Below are 17,342 nucleotides of genomic sequence, written 5' to 3' on the forward strand. Positions count from 1 at the left end.
CTCATAATATACATGGGCAATGCTGTGAGCACTACTGTTAGGTGCACGCAGCTCTCCCTTTTCAAGCAGAGCTGTGTGAAGCAAGAGTAGGGTCCAGCCACCTCAATTATACAGTGCCCCAGGCTTGGAGGGGGTTTCCAGGCACTAGGAAACCCCCCTCGGTTTACCTATGAGTAATGTCATATCTATTATAATGTATATTCATGTCATGCTTGCATATATGGGGTTTGATGAAGCTGCTCAATGCCTCCAATCACTTGGATTGTGGTCCACATGACTCTAAAGGCAAGCTAGTCAAGTGATTGTGGCAGCTTGATCTTTAATGGGGCTCAGGGACAGGAATAAAAATGTATTTATCTTTTCTGTGTGTGATCTAACTTTTCAGTTTCTGAATACTAATTTTATGTGTAAAACTGACAATTAAAGGCACCGTTACTTAAAGATTTTCCCTAGCTGTGCTGTAGACAGATCAGTTTGGGTGAAAATATATTCCATTGCGACTAGCAAGCTTTGTATGGGGAAACAGTTATTGTCTCTACGCCAAGATGGTAGCCAAATTCTTAATTTGCTTCCTTGTTCCTTTAACCTTGTACACATCATTTTCTGTCAGGAATCACAGTTTGTGTACACAGGTTTTGACAAGAGAAAAAAATGAAATTAATCTTACTGGTCAAATTGAATAAAAGACTCCTCAAACTTCATTCACTGCTTTATTATATTTAAAAAAGAAAATCTTCTTTTCTTCCTTCTTCATCCAACATAGTCCAGATATAAAAAAAATATTAATATCCCCATAAAAAAGACACAAGACCCACCTGAACCTGGAGTCCCTGAGAGTCCCCTTCATCGACCAGCCAATCAAAAGCAGTTTCCCACTCTGGCCTTTTGTGATTGGCTGGCTGGTGAAGCGGTACCTCTTTTTAGCGTCGGTCTGCGCCATGGGTAGTTTTTTATCAGTATTTCTTTCCGTCTTTTCATTTGGACTATGTTGCTTTAAGAAAAAGGGAAAGAAGATTTTCATTTTAATAAATTGGTGAACAAGGCTTTGGAAAGTCTTTTATTCAACTCAATTAAAGTTTATCGGAAAATTGTGGACTGGTTGAAATATATGAAGAAGGGGCATGCTGTCTGGTTTTAATTATCTATCTATATTATTACTTTAAACAGTTTAAAACCAATACAATTAGGACTAGTGTTTAGGTCGGAGGGTGTGATAATTTTTTCTGGAATTGGCCAATCAATTGAGACACAAGTTGCCTTCCCATGTTGAACTGGAGACCACTGAAGCGCAGTGTTGCAAAACCTGTTTTGCGGTTTTAACAAATTTACTTCATAAATTACCTCCACAGCTTCCATTTCAAAAAGGTGTTCAGGAACTTCAGAGTTATGATAGTGCTGAAAATCCCACTGGGTTCCTTCACCAGGAACATAGTAAAAAAAGATGCCTGTTCGATTATTGCTCAATTACTGGGATCAGAAGGTTTGGTGTAACTTTCTCCATTTCTAAGTGAAGTATTGGGCAATGTTTAACAGGAGTGGCTTGAAATCTTGAGGTTGGAAACTTTTCCCTTTCTAAGCCGTATCCCTCTCGAATTATGTGAAAAATCCTCTGATTGGTGGAGGTGACTCCTTATCTTGGCAGGAACTGAACAAGTCGACCTCCTACCGGTCCTGTGTTATCATTATTTAGATCTCTGACCTCGCTCTTTGTCATTTGAGGTTGAACATGAATAAATTACCTTTGGTTACTTTCTGGTATTGCCGCTATCTCGGTTCCCCTTTTGAAATTCTGCTTCTGCTTCTTGGAACCTCTAAACATTTTTTGGGCGCTATTTTTTCCCTATTGTAAATGCACACCAAAATGCGCACGCATGTGTCCGTAAAAAGACAAAGTTGTTTCTTACACTTACAGCTCCTTGCACTTGGAGAGGCTGTACGGGATAGCCGAGCGTAGGAAGATACAGTGTTCACTTAATTGTGACTGTAGTAGACTTACATGCAGATGCTTATACACCTGGCAGGAGCCATACCTTGTGCTGGAAGGTGAGCACAACAAGACGCACTGATGTTGCTGATGATCAGCAGCACTATCTAGCCGCTTCTGATTGGCTGATAGACCATTGAAAGTGTAAGTACTCAATTGAGTGGTGTGGCTGCTTTGCTATATGAAGTCCTGGTTGTCTATTTCACATTACTTAGTTAATAGTTCCATATGGAATATGGCAGCAAAGAAGATTCCCATTTAAGTTTTAAAGGGAAAAAAGACAATATTTGCATTTAATTTAATTTGTATTTGTATTTCTTTATATTTTTCATACTAATTGCGACTTTGCATTTATTAATAACTGTCAAGACAGCATACTCTGTTGTGTATATATATATCTATTTGTCCATAATCTTGCTCCACAAAATGAAATCTCGTTATTACTCTGCCACACAAGGTTGCTTTCGTTACTTAGCAAGAAACGTCCTATCCAACTCCTCCAATCATCCAAGACACACTACTGCTTATCAAGAAGTGCCATCATCCTGCATCGCAAGCCAATGCGCTTTGGAACATGTTAATATGCAGAGAAACACTTTCCAGCATTTGCAAATATGTGTTTGAAACCTTCCATATCTTGCAAAAGTTTAAGGAGTTGTCCACTTTGGGAAACCCCCACTCTTTATTAATTATCCATGAGCTTTCTCACCCAAGTATGCTGATGACAACTCATCTAATTGTGAGAAAACACATACCTAACAATAGTCACAATTTTGTCAGGACAGTCCAGATTGCCATGTCTAAAAGTGGGTGGAGCTACTAATTTAAGGGCATGGCTTCATGTTTGGGTGTGGTTTCTGTGGATTAGAGTAGGGCAGTGATGGATAACCTATGAGCATGCTTTGCCAGTAGATTACTAGCTGATAGCTGGCAGAGCATGCTGGGACTTGTAGTTTTCCAACACCTGGAGTGTCACAGGTTAGCCATCACTGGATTAGGGTAAGGACAGATTAGGAGAGTGACCCACAATGTCCCAATTTCCAAATCAGAAATATTTGGGAAATATATCATTTTATTATGTTCGTCAACTGGGAAATCACTTTGGTTGTCCAAAATGTGTGTAGGGCAGCACAGTGGCCTAGTAGTTTGCACTTCTGCCTCACAGCACTGGGGTCATGAGTTCAATTCCCGACCATGGCCTTATCTGTGTGGAGTTTGTATGTTCTCCCTGTGTTTGTGTGGGTTTCCTCCGGGTGCTCCGGTTTCCTACCACACTCTAAAAACATACCAGTAGGCTAATTGGCCACTATCAAAATTGACCCTAGTCTCTCCATCTCTGTCTGTCTGTCTCCCTCTCTGTCTGTGTCTGTGTCTGTGTGTGAGTGTGTCTATATTAGGGAATTTAGACTGTAAGCTCTGATGGGGCAGGGACTGATGTGAGCGAGTTCTCTGTACAGCGCTGTGGAATCAGTGGCACTATATAAATAAATGATGATGAAGATGTGTTGGATAAATAATAGGCAGGCTGAGAAGTTGGTCATAGACAGAGTTCTAGTAGTTAGGTGTACACGTGTTGAACAACAATCTATCATATTATATGTTAGTTGTGCACCAAGAATAAGAACTCGGCAGGTTTCTTAATAATACTATCTAGCAAAATGCAATTTCAAGCGACATTTCCCTCCCTGGTCAGTTTTATTGTTTTGTGTGGATCCTTCAAGGAACAGTACAACATGACTTAATACTGTAACTGACATATTGTTCAATAGTCTCATCTGGTCCATTTGTGTTATTCGATAAACACACAAAGAGAACTCTGTTTGCTAGAATATGCTGTTCTTTCCTTCCCACTTATAGTGATCAATATGTTATGTTCTGTCTATTCCTTTGTAGTATTGTATAGAAATGTTACAATGTGTTGCTTAAATTTCTACTTTTTATGTGTAATAAAACATATTTATAGACATGTACATGTATAATACTGTATAATAATGTTATAAGGGGGGTATTAAATTCCCCCCGAAATACCGCCGCGTTATAGGTATTACTGTTATTATGGTAATATTAGCCCGGTGATAGAACTACCGTAATAACGGTAATAGTTTTAGCGCGGTGGTACTTCGGGGGGAATTGAATTCCCCCCTATGTGTTAAATCCTTAAAAGCAAGGGAACAAAGCTGATTTTTCTTGTATAACTGCTATCAGTGGCATGTAGAGGTGGTTGAAATTCCCCGACAGACCAGACTTAGGGGTGTATTTTGGAGGTGTATATATAAGGTGGATTTTCGATCGCAGCTTATTACAGGGATCGAAAAAAACTTTTTTTGTTAAAATTCTGATGAAAAGTTCACCAAGGCAAATAAGCGATGAAATACTGGCTTGTAAGAAGAGTCTTATCACATGTCAGCCAGTCCAGGGAGATTCTGCGCATACGTGAGCTGACATGCCAACTCTCGGATGCACACTGGAATTGAAAGCCTTAACTTGGGCTTACAGGTATATATTCAGCAAAAAAAAAAAAAAAAGAATAAAGTTTGTTACAACACAAAAAAGAAAGAGTAAAAATAAAATACAAAATTAACACTGGCAATACCCAGTGTTAGCTACCAGCACCTGGGGCAATTATAAAGAGGGCTTTTCATCCGTACATAAATAAACTCCTTACTATTCAAAATATGGAGTACATTTATTACATACAAGGTATCTAAATATATTAAAGAAGGGCAAAGTTGTAAAACCCCAGCTACCAATATTTTGCACTTTAATCCCACCTGGCCACTATCTCCTGTACAGTAAATGGCTGTTTAAACAGATTCCGCATCTGTGAAATAGACTATCTAAGTTGTCGTGTTGATGGCCATTGATACGAACGAGCATGCAAAAAATGACTTCAAGACTTTAAGACAAATTAAAAAATTTGCGTATGTTTTGTTATATCCTCACACAGCGGTGTCTGGAATCTTATATCCAACAAAATGTGTTTCAGTATTTTGTTGTTTATCTTTATTCTCATCTACTACATAATGCACAATGTGTAATGCTAGAATAGAGGACATAGGATTCCAGATAATAATGGAGAGATAAGAAGAAAATACATTAATGTTTAAGCCTCTCTGCAGATGTGATGGGGACTTAAAATAGTACAACAAACACTTTGAAATACATTAACTATAAGAACAAAAAATCAACACACACTGAAAAAACATAGATAGACAGAGGTATACTAGATAGATAGATAGATAGATAGATAGATAGATAGATAGATAGATAGATAGATAGATAGACATATATTAGATAGATAGATAGATAGATAGATAGATAGATAGATAGATAGATAGATAGACATATATTAGATAGATAGATAGATAGATAGACATATATTAGATAGATAGATAGATAGATAGATAGACATATATTAGATAGATAGATAGATAGATAGATAGATAGATAGATAGACATATATTTGATAGATAGATAGATAGACATATATTAGATAGATAGATAGATAGATAGATAGATAGATAGATAGATAGATAGATAGATAGATATGAGACAGATAGATAGATAAATAGATAGATAGATATGAGACAGATAGATAGATAGATAGATAGATAGATAGATAGATAGATAGATAGATAGATAGATAGATACACATATATTAGATAGATAGATAGATAGATAGATAGACACACATATATTAGATAGATAGATAGATAGATAGATAGATAGATAGATAGATAGATAGATACACATATATTAGATAGCTAGATAGATAGATAGATATAGATAGATAGACACACATATATTAGATAGATAGATAGATAGATAGATAGATAGATAGATAGATAGATCGATAGATAGATAGATATAGATAGATACATACACATATATTAGATAGACACACATATATTAGATAGATAGATAGATAGATAGATAGATAGATAGATAGATAGATAGATAGGTAGAATGATATATAGGTATGAAATTGACAGATAAATATGAGATAGACAGATAAATAGATAAATATGAGACAGATAGATAAATAAATAGATAAATATTAGATAGATAGATAGATAGATAGATTGATAGATATGCGATAGATAGATAGATAGATATGCGATAGATAGATAGATAGATATGCGATAGATAGATAGATAGATAGATATGCGATAGATAGATAGATAGATAGATAGATACATAGATATGCGATAGATAGATAGATAGATAGATAGATAGATAGAGAGATAGATAGATAGATAGATATGCGATAGATAGATAGATAGATAGATAGATAGATAGATAGATAGATATGCGATAGATAGATAGATAGATAGATAGATAGATAGATAGATAGATAGATAGATAGATAGCTGAGCCATTTGGTTCTTAAAATCCTATATTTTATATTAAATAAAAAAACTTTCAACAAACTTATTTGGAATCAGTGTAATGATGCATTCAGTCTAATGGTCTAATGGCTACTCTTACCTGCATATCACAACGTGTAATAAACCCTTTATCCTCAACATCACAGATCCGGAAGAACTCATGTGCTTTCCCCAGCATTGTCTGTTCCCCTGGGTCGTGTGCCTGTGTCCATTTCAGATCACTTTTTGGGGTCTCTGCTCCAGTTCTCATGTCCCTGACTTGAAGTGTTGTAGAATTTCCATGAGTGGCCATTGTATCCTCTACTACTGGTGCAAGCCTCTAACTCTGATCCACAACCTAGATGTTAAAGGTAGGGAAAACATTGAAAGTGCATTAGAGTCTTGCCGTGATGCTTCTGATCATCTCTTAGCAACCATCTCTTTAATTAGCCTTGAAAAGCCAGAAAAAAGGGCTTTTTGAAAATCCCTTCTTCTGTTCCTTTAATAAATTGGACGGGAACACACAGGAAGCACAGGTGCAAATATACATTTTTCTAGTTGAAAATCGTCGAGGGCTTGTTCACACCTAAACATGATAACAAGAACACATGGAAAGTGCATTACAAAGGACGAATAAGAGTCAATGGAACCATTTTGTTCTAAAATATAATGTATATATATATATATTTTTTTATTATTATTATTGTCCTGTTTCCTATGTGTTGACGCACTCTGCAGCACAATATATTGTATTGGTAAGAGGTCATGGAAAACTTATTAAATGGATAAAAGTTTTATCCATTTTTCCAGCACATATGTGTGTGATCCCCATCAGGCATTGTCCTGCAAACTCTGCCTGGCCATATGAACCATAGGAACTTTACTATAAACTACTTGTCAGGTCAGACATAACAGCGCTATTGTCCAGCTGAACAAAGTTAATAAATAGGAACACTATATAATTTCTTATCAATGCAATAGAAATGATAACTAACGTAAGAAAAATATGATGGCTCATAACTAGACCTCAAAATCTTCTAATGATTTGAAGACGTCTTACATGAGAAGTCCGATTTCAGATTTGGCCAGGCTACAACAGGCATTTATGCACAGTCTATATAGTTACACATAGTGGCTCAGTGGTTAACACTTCTGCCTCACAGCACTGGGATCATGAGTTTGATTCCCCGCCATGGCTTTATCTGTGTGAAGTTTGTAGGTTCTCCCCGTGTTTGCGTGGGTTTCCTCCGGGTGCTCCAGTTTTCTCCCACACTTCAAAAACATACTGGTAGGTTAATTGGCTGCTATTAAATTGCCTTTAGTCTCTCTGTCTGTGTGTGTGTGTGTGTGTGTGTGTGTGTGTGTGTGTGTGTGTTAGGGAATTTAAACTGTGAGCTCCAATGGGGCAGGGACTGATGTGAGTGAGTTCTCTGTACAGCGCTGCGGAATTAGTGGCACTATATAAATAACTGGTAATAATAAATAATAATAATAGATCCTGGGCACTGATGGTAGTCGGAGGGTTTGGGGTGGGAGGGTTTAGAAGAGATTTGAATGTGTTAAAAAGGTGTTTAGGATTAGAAGTCTGAGCATAGATGAGAGATTGAAAGTATGTTTGTTTTGCCGTTTCCAGAGCAGTTTGATAGGAGTGGTAGATAGCACTATATGCACTATATATTCTGCTTTGCGAGAAAGTTTTTGTAGATTTCATGTTACTTTAGTGTGCTACGGTTTACAAGAAGTCTACGTGGAGTATGAGGAGTCGCTGGAGCCACATTATCAAGGGCAGTTGCTAGGGTCTGATGAAAATGAGGTACTGCCCTATCAGGGGAGGAGAATGTAGAAATTGGGGAGAGAAGTTGTTGAAGAAAGGTTAGAAAACTGTTAAAATCAATAGAGTTAATATTTCTGCGGGCAGGGCTGCCAAGAGGAATTCAGGGCCCCGGGTACAACAACTTCATGGGGCCCCCCTTATAGTTGAGAATGTAAAACAATTTAGTGCCGTCGCCTGTGTTCATACAATTGGGGGCGTGGCGATGCATCATTGGGCGTGGCTACCAGGTGAGAAGCGCTAGGCCGCCCTCCTACAGAAAAAAAACCTGCATTGTTGTGTACACCATGGAACAGTCACCAAAAATTGGGATTGGCCCACAAGAACCACAACATTTCACAGACTCTCCTGCTCTCTCCTACCTCTTATTGTCACTTTCACCACCTGTGGCTGCTGGTTTCTTTAGGTGCGGCTTGTCTGGATCCTGGAATATTGGGGGCGTTAAATCAATAGCACCCATGAGTAATAATTAGGCCTTCCTCCAGCCCCAACATTAAAATAAGAGTATTCACATTTAATAAATAAACCTATTTCCCTCCCTCCAGAGGGAAATCCCTCCGCGGCGGTGCTGTATTGTATACAGCACCACCGCGGACGCTTCTTTGACAGCGCTGCGGCTGCTGTATAGTACAGTGCTGCTGAAACGGAGCAGCTCTCTCGCTTTTTTTTTTTTTTTGGTGGAGGCGAAACCCCCCCTTAAAAATCCTGCGTGCGCCCCTGCTTCTTCTCCCCACCCTTTTTCCTCATACTGTGCCTCCCCCCCTTTTTCATCACACCGCGCATTTCTCCCCCCTTTTTTATCATACTGGCAGCACAGTGGCCTAGTGGTTAGCACTTCTGCCTCACAGCACTGGGGTCTTGATTTCGATTCCCAACCATGGCCTTATCTGTGTGGAGTTTGTATGTTCTCCCCGTGTTTGTGTGGGTTTCCTTCCACACTCCAAAAACATACTGGTAGGTTAATTGGCTGCTATCAAAACTGACCCTAGTCTCTGTCTTTCCGTCTGTCTGTGTGCGAGTGTGTGTCTATATTAGGGAATTTAGACTGTAGGCTCCAATGGGGCAGGGACTGATGTGAATGAGCTCTCTGTACAGCGCTGCGGAATTAGTGGCGTTATATAAATAAATGATGATGATGATGATGATAATGATACTGTGCCTTTCTCCCCCCCATTTTCCTCACACTGTGCCTTTCTCCCCCCCCTTTTCTGTTTTTCTCCCTTTGCCTCCGTTCTTTTACTTACCTTTCTATTAGCTTCTTTCATCTCTTTACTTTTCTTCTGTCTTCTCTCTTCTTTCTGGGTCCGCTCTGCGCCGCCTCTCACTGAATGTCGGGTGTGACTTGATGACATTAGTGTGAACAGAGCAGAGAGGAAAGAGGAGGGACACCGGTGCCGCGATCACGTGATTATATGTGGGTTTTTTTTTTAAAAAAAATTACTACCCTGCTCCCCCCACAAATGAAGCGGCGGAGCCCCCCCCCCTCCCCTCTCAGCGGCCCTGCCTACGGGTATAAGGAGGCTGGGAAGAGGTAGACAGCAGAGAGGTTAAGGAACTTGGGGTGAGCGAGTAACTAATAGGGTGATGGTCCGAGAGGGGGACAGGAATGTTACGGAAATCAGAAACTGAGCATAGTCTAGAGAAAACAAGATCAAGACAGCAGCCATCTTGATGAGTAGCAGATTCAATCCACTGGGAGAGGTCAAGTGTGGAGGTTAGAGAGAGTAGTGTTCAAACAGCATTGGATCGTGCATTAACAATAGGGATGTTGAAATCACCCATTATGATGGTGGGGATGTCAGAAGATAAGAAGTGAGGGAGCCATGCAGGGAAGTATTCAAAAAATTGTTGGTGAGGTCCGGGGGGTGATAGATGGGGTTGGGTACGCTTTACCGATGTCTACTACTCCGGCATGGAGAAGGCCTACAAAGAAAGTCCAAAGTAGAGAAGTGTTCGGCATTGCAGGGTGACGTTATTGCGACGTCTGCCAATAGAAATTTAAATTTGGCATGTGTATGGCATGTATCTGCATTTACTGAATGAATAAAGCCATATGTATGTACAGATATTTATCTCTGTAATAGATGAATTACTTGGCAGAGAGCAAATACGTTCAGGGATCTCAGCAATTATGGTGAAAGTGTTACTATACTTTTAATGTTTCTACTTTTATCCATGACCCCATAACTATGTTACCACAAAATTCAATACAATGAATACTTTTTCTGCTACAATCCCAAAAGTAAAGTGATTAAAACTGTGTATAATGTTTTAGTAATGTTCCCACATTACTTTTAAATGGATGAATAAACATTTTCTGCTAGACACAATGTGTAGCTATTTCCTTTATATCCCTATCGATGGCAGTTACTCTCTAATTATAAAACATTATTCAGAAAGCAAACCATCTGGTGCATCTAGCATTGCATTTATTTACGGTTCAAATGTAAGTATTTATTTACTTAAATATTGTTATCAACATTTATCATTATCATCATTTATTTATTTATAGTGTCATTAATTCCGCAGCGCTGTACAGAGAACTCACTCACATCAGTCCCTGCCCCATTGGAGCTTACAGTCTAAATTCAATAACTTTCCAAGTCTATCGGTCTATACACATAGACCGAGAGAAACTAAGGCCAATTTAATAGCAGCCAATTAACCTACTAGTTTGTTTTTGGAGCACCCAGAGGAAACCCACACAAACATGGGGAGAAAATACAAATTCCACACAGATAAGGCCATGGTCGGGAATTGAACTTATGACCCCAGTGCTGTGAGGCAGAAGTGCTAACCACTAAGCCACTGTGCTGCCCCCATGGTGGCTTAGTGGTTAGTGCTGTCTTTTTGTTTAAAAATAATTGCTTATTAAATTGATTCTAACAAATTATCTACACGTAAGCTGCCACCATGGATCAAGGATAGTTATATGAGCTCCTACATCACCATGCCACACTCAGTCACTTCAATAGAAGCAGGCAGATAGTCCTTTGCTATGGTTAGATTTGTTGAAACAAAGTCACTGCAGTTTACAAAACCGTTTATATAAGGATTTGTATTCCTTTATAAAAATCAAATGGGAACATTATTTCCTGCTGTGGTCCAAATGGCAATATCAATTAAGTAATGCGAATAGATAGCCACAGATTTTGTCCTCCCCCTTTCCGCCTCTCAGTCATAAGGATTCGTAAGTACTGATGTAGCAGAATCTGGATGTAGGTGTATGTTTATTTGGTGCCCAGTACAGAGATGTGTAATTAACTAAAAATAAAACAGATGCACATCCAATTCTATATAAAGCCCATTTATCTGCATATTTGGATTTGCAACTATAAATAAAGTCTGCCGTATTATAAAATAAGTCACTAAGATCTACATTGACAACAATGCATGATGTGCTTAGATCAGGGCCGCCATAATTTTGAAATGAGTATACGCGATATTAATGTACTTCCCTTTAGACTATAAATAATGTGAAACACTTACATTGCCTTGTTCTATTAATGAGGCGAAAAAAATGTGCTAAGATTTTAGGGAGGGGGTTTTTCTAGGAAAACCAGGACCCATGGAAGAACTAGAATTACATCCACCTGCCCAGCAGCACAAATGTCCTTGGAAATGGTTTTTAAAATGTTGACAGCTATGATTTATGGTGAGCAAAAACAGCACACTGAAACGCGTTGGTAGAGTTGTGACATCATAAAAACAAAGTGGCGATCTTGATATGTATATAGGTCTGTATAATCTGGTTTCTAATGATAGGCTATACCCAAAGCTCTTAGCGCATAGACGAGCATATAGGAAGGACATTTTCATTCATAAACTTACAATTGACAGATGACAAGCATGAAGATTACACAATCCACAACTGTCTGCAGAGGGGAAACATTTTAAATTTTTACTTCTTTGAAGGAAAAGAGTCATGCAGACACTGAAAGTTATTTTTTAGAACGTTTTGCTAAAATAATGACATTACTTACAAAAAAACCTTGTTTTTTTCATTTCTTGCATGACTGCTTTTTTCATTTAATGTACCACAAAACCATACACAATTAGGATCTCTGTCAATAGCTCTTGACAATCAAAATGTCAAGTTCTATGTCATATCTCCTCAATATTACACTATATAATGTTCTATTAAACCAATTTAAAAGCAGATTCATTTACAAAAGGAAATTGTATTAAACTTTCTTAATCCTTGAAGAAAAATAGATTGATTGCTTGTTAATTTTTTCTTGGACAACAGCTTGTTTTGCCAAAATTTTGACTTCGTTGTATAATTATAAATGTTAAGAACACTGCTCTATCAGGGGAACAACATTTTATATAAATACCAACAGCACCACCTAGTTGACTATTTACCAGGATAAACATCCATCCCAGACACTATTTATTAAAGAAATAATTGCTTTGCAGGAAATTGCATTGCCTTCATAATTACATATGTAAATATATTTGTAAAAGAATATAATACTTTTGCTTCAGAAGTCGCTCCAGTGCATTTTCTTCTCAGCATGGGAAGGTTGATAGATACAGCTTCAAAAGCAATAACAAAATGTTTCAGGATAGCTTTTAGGTCCTCTTTATTCACAATTTACAAATAGAAATGTTCTGTCTAAAAGATGTAACTTTCGGGAGATGCAAGAGAAGCAACTTCTGGGAGATGTAACTTCTGGGAGATTTAAGAGAAGCAACTTCTGGGAGATGTAAGAGAAGCAACTTTTGGGAGATGTAACTTCTGGGACATATAAGAGAAGCAACTTCTGGGAGAGGTAAGAGATGTAACTTCCAGGAGATGTGAGAGAAGCATCTTCTGAGAGAGGTAAGAGATGTAACTTCTGGGAGATGTAAGAAATGTAGCTTCTGGAAGATGTAAAAGAAGCAACTTCTGGGAGATGTAACTTCTGGGAGATGTACGAGAAGCAACTTCTGGGAGAGATAAGAGATGTAACTTCCGGGAGATGTAAGAGAAGCAACTTCTGGGAGAGGTAAGAGAAGCAACTTCTGGGAGAGGAAAGAGATGTAGCTTCTGGAAGATGTAAGAGAAGCAACTTTTGGGAGATGTAACTTCTGTGAGATGTAAGAGAAGCAACTTCTGGGAGAGGTAAGAGATGTAACTTCCAGGAGATGTAAGAGAAGCAACTTCTGGGAGAAGTAAGAGATGAAACTTCTGGGAGATGTAAGAGATGTAACTTCAGGGAGATTTAAGAGATGTAACTTCAGGGAAATGTAAGAGATGCAACTTCTGGGAGATGTAAGAAATGTAGCTTCTGGAAGATGTAAGAGAAGCAACTTCTGGGAGATGTAACTTCTGGGAGATGTAAGAGAAGCAACTTCTGGGAGAGATAAGAGATGTAACTTCCGGGAGATGTAAGAGAAGCAACTTCTGGGAGAGGTAAGAGAAGCAACTTCTGGGAGAGGTAAGAGATGTAGCTTCTGGAAGATGTAAGAGAAGCAACTTTTGGGAGATGTAACTTCTGTGAGATGTAAGAGAAGCAACTTCTGGGAGAGGTAAGAGATGTAACTTCCGGGAGATGTAAGAGAAGCAACTTCTGGGAGAAGTAAGAGATGAAACTTCTGGGAGATGTAAGAGATGTAACTTCAGGGAAATGTAAGAGATGCAACTTCTGGGAGATGTAAGAGATGTAACTTATGGGAAATGTAAGAGATGTAACTTCTGGGAGGGGTAAGAGATGTAACTTCTGGGAGAGGTAAGAGATGTAACTTCTGGGAGGGGTAAGAGATGTAACTTCTGGGAGATGTAAGAGATGTAACTTCTGGGAGAGGTAAGAGATGTAACTTCTGGGAGGGGTAAGAGATGTAACTTCTGGGAGGGGTAAGAGATGTAACTTCTGGGAGAGGTAAGAGATGTAACTTCTGGGAGGGGTAAGAGATGTAACTTCTGGGAGAGGTAAGAGATGTAACTTCCAGGAGATGTGAGAGAAGCATCTTCTGAGAGAGGTAAGAGATGTAACTTCTGGGAGATGTAAGAAATGTAGCTTCTGGAAGATGTAAAAGAAGCAACTTCTGGGAGATGTAACTTCTGGGAGATGTACGAGAAGCAACTTCTGGGAGAGATAAGAGATGTAACTTCCGGGAGATGTAAGAGAAGCAACTTCTGGGAGAGGTAAGAGAAGCAACTTCTGGGAGAGGTAAGAGATGTAGCTTCTGGAAGATGTAAGAGAAGCAACTTTTGGGAGATGTAACTTCTGTGAGATGTAAGAGAAGCAACTTCTGGGAGAGGTAAGAGATGTAACTTCCAGGAGATGTAAGAGAAGCAACTTCTGGGAGAAGTAAGAGATGAAACTTCTGGGAGATGTAAGAGATGTAACTTCAGGGAGATTTAAGAGATGTAACTTCAGGGAAATGTAAGAGATGCAACTTCTGGGAGATGTAAGAAATGTAGCTTCTGGAAGATGTAAGAGAAGCAACTTCTGGGAGATGTAACTTCTGGGAGATGTAAGAGAAGCAACTTCTGGGAGAGATAAGAGATGTAACTTCTGGGAGATGTAAGAGAAGCAACTTCTGGGAGAGGTAAGAGAAGCAACTTCTGGGAGAGGTAAGAGATGTAGCTTCTGGAAGATGTAAGAGAAGCAACTTTTGGGAGATGTAACTTCTGTGAGATGTAAGAGAAGCAACTTCTGGGAGAGGTAAGAGATGTAACTTCCGGGAGATGTAAGAGAAGCAACTTCTGGGAGAAGTAAGAGATGAAACTTCTGGGAGATGTAAGAGATGTAACTTCAGGGAAATGTAAGAGATGCAACTTCTGGGAGATGTAAGAGATGTAACTTATGGGAAATGTAAGAGATGTAACTTCTGGGAGGGGTAAGAGATGTAACTTCTGGGAGAGGTAAGAGATGTGTCACTCACCGGACCGTGAGTGCCTCTTCCCGGACATTTAGGAACCGTGGCCGTCCACCATCCTGAGGGTCTGCGCATGCGCAGCCCTTTTCTATACTTCAGTGTATACCCCTTTAACTTAATTGGCAGATCAGGCAACCTCCCTATATTAAGCACCTGTGGTCACTACCACGTTGCCTGATCTTGGAGTCTCATTCCTCATGAGTCTCTGAAGGTGTTCCTGTATTACTTGTGTATTCAGTGCTGCTGATTCCTGTGGTTTCCTAACCACTTCTACTACTGTGGTTCCATACCACTTCTACCATCAACTGTATCATCATGACTGTTTGCTGATTCCTATCCGCTGCCTCCGTGCACTACAGTCTTCTACACCACTTCAACGTTATTTTATATCAATGTGACTGTTTGCTCATTGCTATCCGCTGCCTCCGTGCACTCCAGCTTTTACCTCACTCACCTGCTTCTCATCAAGTCTGTTTGCTGATTACTATCCGCTGCCTCTGTGCACTACAGTCTCCTGCTTGCAACTCGCCTGTGTTCAACATCGTGACTGCCAGCTGACTACTATCCGCTGCCTCTGTGCACTACAGTCTCCTGCTTGCAACTCGCCTGTGTTCAACATCGTGACTGCCAGCTGATTACTATCCGCTGCCTCCGTGCACTACACTCTCATCTCATCTTTGCTGTGTCTTCCTCGAGACTGCCGCTTTTCATTACCATCTGCTACACTTCGTGATCTACAGCTCCTGCCCTGCGCTGCACTCCTGTTTCCCATCGCTGTTGGTTCCTGTGGTTGCTACTGGTTACCTCCGTGTGCCGCTGAGTCCTGCCGCTGTGGTCAGCGCTATCGTCCATCTCCTGCTGATCCACTCTCCACGCCTTCACGTGTTCCACTGGCCTCTACCCTCCTGTCAGCATTGGATTTGTATCTCTTCTACTACCCTCTGCTGGATCATCTCCATTCTCCTGGGTTTCCTATGAGTCCAGTTCCACGTGTTGCTGACTCCTGTGGATTCGTATCCCTGTCGGTCTACTCACCTGTGCGCTGCACCTGCTAGACCGCTGCTTCTCCTATCCAGGGACTTCCTATCCAGTCGGCCTCCAGCCGCTCAGGTACCGCTGCAATCCCATCTGACTGCTACTGCTGAACCACGGTATGCATACTTCTCATTGACTGTGCTGTGTATTGCATATCTTGCTGGACTGTGTTTGGTTCTCTCTGGAGTCTGCTATCCGCTGAGTCTATTGCCATCATTGACTGTGTTATCATTGTGCTGGACTACTTCAAGAGACTTTCTAGATTGCAGACCTGATCAGTCATTTACATATATATATACCTATATTGTGCATATTACTGTGGATCGTGTATAAGGTGCCTGTGTTTATCCTGTGTTGCAGTCTTCCCCCGTGCACCTCCTCACATATATATGCAGTGGTACAACTTGCTGATGTCAGACCACTGATCCCTGTTTCCGGTATCACCTGTTCCATTATCCTCTCACATAGCAGTGGTACAACTTGCTACCGCAGACCACTGACTACCTGGATACCTCCACTTGGATTCCATTCCTTCACTCAGACAGCGGTACAACTTGCTACCCGCAGACCGCTGACTCTCATCACCTCCTTGTTTCTGTTGGACATTCCTCCTCACTATAAGCAGTGGTACAACTTGCTATCGCAGACCACTGACTACCTTCACGTGTCCTTGTCCATACAGTTCCTTGTGTATCATTACCTCATTATTACCAGTGTTGCTAGTCATAGACTTTCCTGAGCATCTCATCGGCCATCATTTCATGTTCCGTGATCACCCAGCTACCAGAGTACCCTATTACCATCTACATTGCTCTGGTAAGCCTACCATCTGGTGATCCCTGGGTAAAGACTCCTAGTGCCCGTGACAGTAAGATCAGGCCATGACAGACCCAGATGTGGAACCTACCGCCAAAGAGATGCTGCAACATCTGGTTAGCCGTGTGGAGCAACAGGATGCCCGCCAACAGCTGTTACTTCAGTGTTATCAGTCATTAACCTCCCATGGAACATCTGGACAGACTGTGACAGCTACTACTGAAGCTCCTGTGCTTTCCTCCGTTTCCCCATTGCCATCCCAGGTGTCTATAGCTTCCACGCTTCACCTGCCTACTCCGTCAAAGTACGATGGAGACCCCAAAACTTGTAGGGGTTTCCTTAACCAATGTTCAGTCCATTTTGAGCTCCAACCTCAAAATTTTTCTACCCATCGTTCCAGAGTGGCCTATCTTATCTCTTTGTTTTCAGGACAAGCCCTGGC

At 40.2% G+C, this 17,342-nt stretch overlaps 1 protein-coding gene across 1 annotated transcript in view; it reads right to left on the reverse strand.

Annotated features, from left to right (window-relative positions):
- The window catches only part of CRACR2A (calcium release activated channel regulator 2A), a 115,339-nt gene that overhangs the window by 55,524 nt on the left and 42,473 nt on the right, over positions 1-17,342 (reverse strand). The window contains exon 2 of the mRNA XM_075210196.1: positions 6,473-6,709. Coding sequence (XP_075066297.1) covers positions 6,473-6,664 — 192 coding nt within the window. The 5' untranslated portion in view covers positions 6,665-6,709. The remainder of the gene's footprint in view (positions 1-6,472; positions 6,710-17,342) is intronic.

Source organism: Mixophyes fleayi, chromosome 4 (assembly GCF_038048845.1).
Source record: "Mixophyes fleayi isolate aMixFle1 chromosome 4, aMixFle1.hap1, whole genome shotgun sequence".
In the NCBI taxonomy this organism is placed as follows: domain Eukaryota; kingdom Metazoa; phylum Chordata; class Amphibia; order Anura; family Limnodynastidae; genus Mixophyes; species Mixophyes fleayi.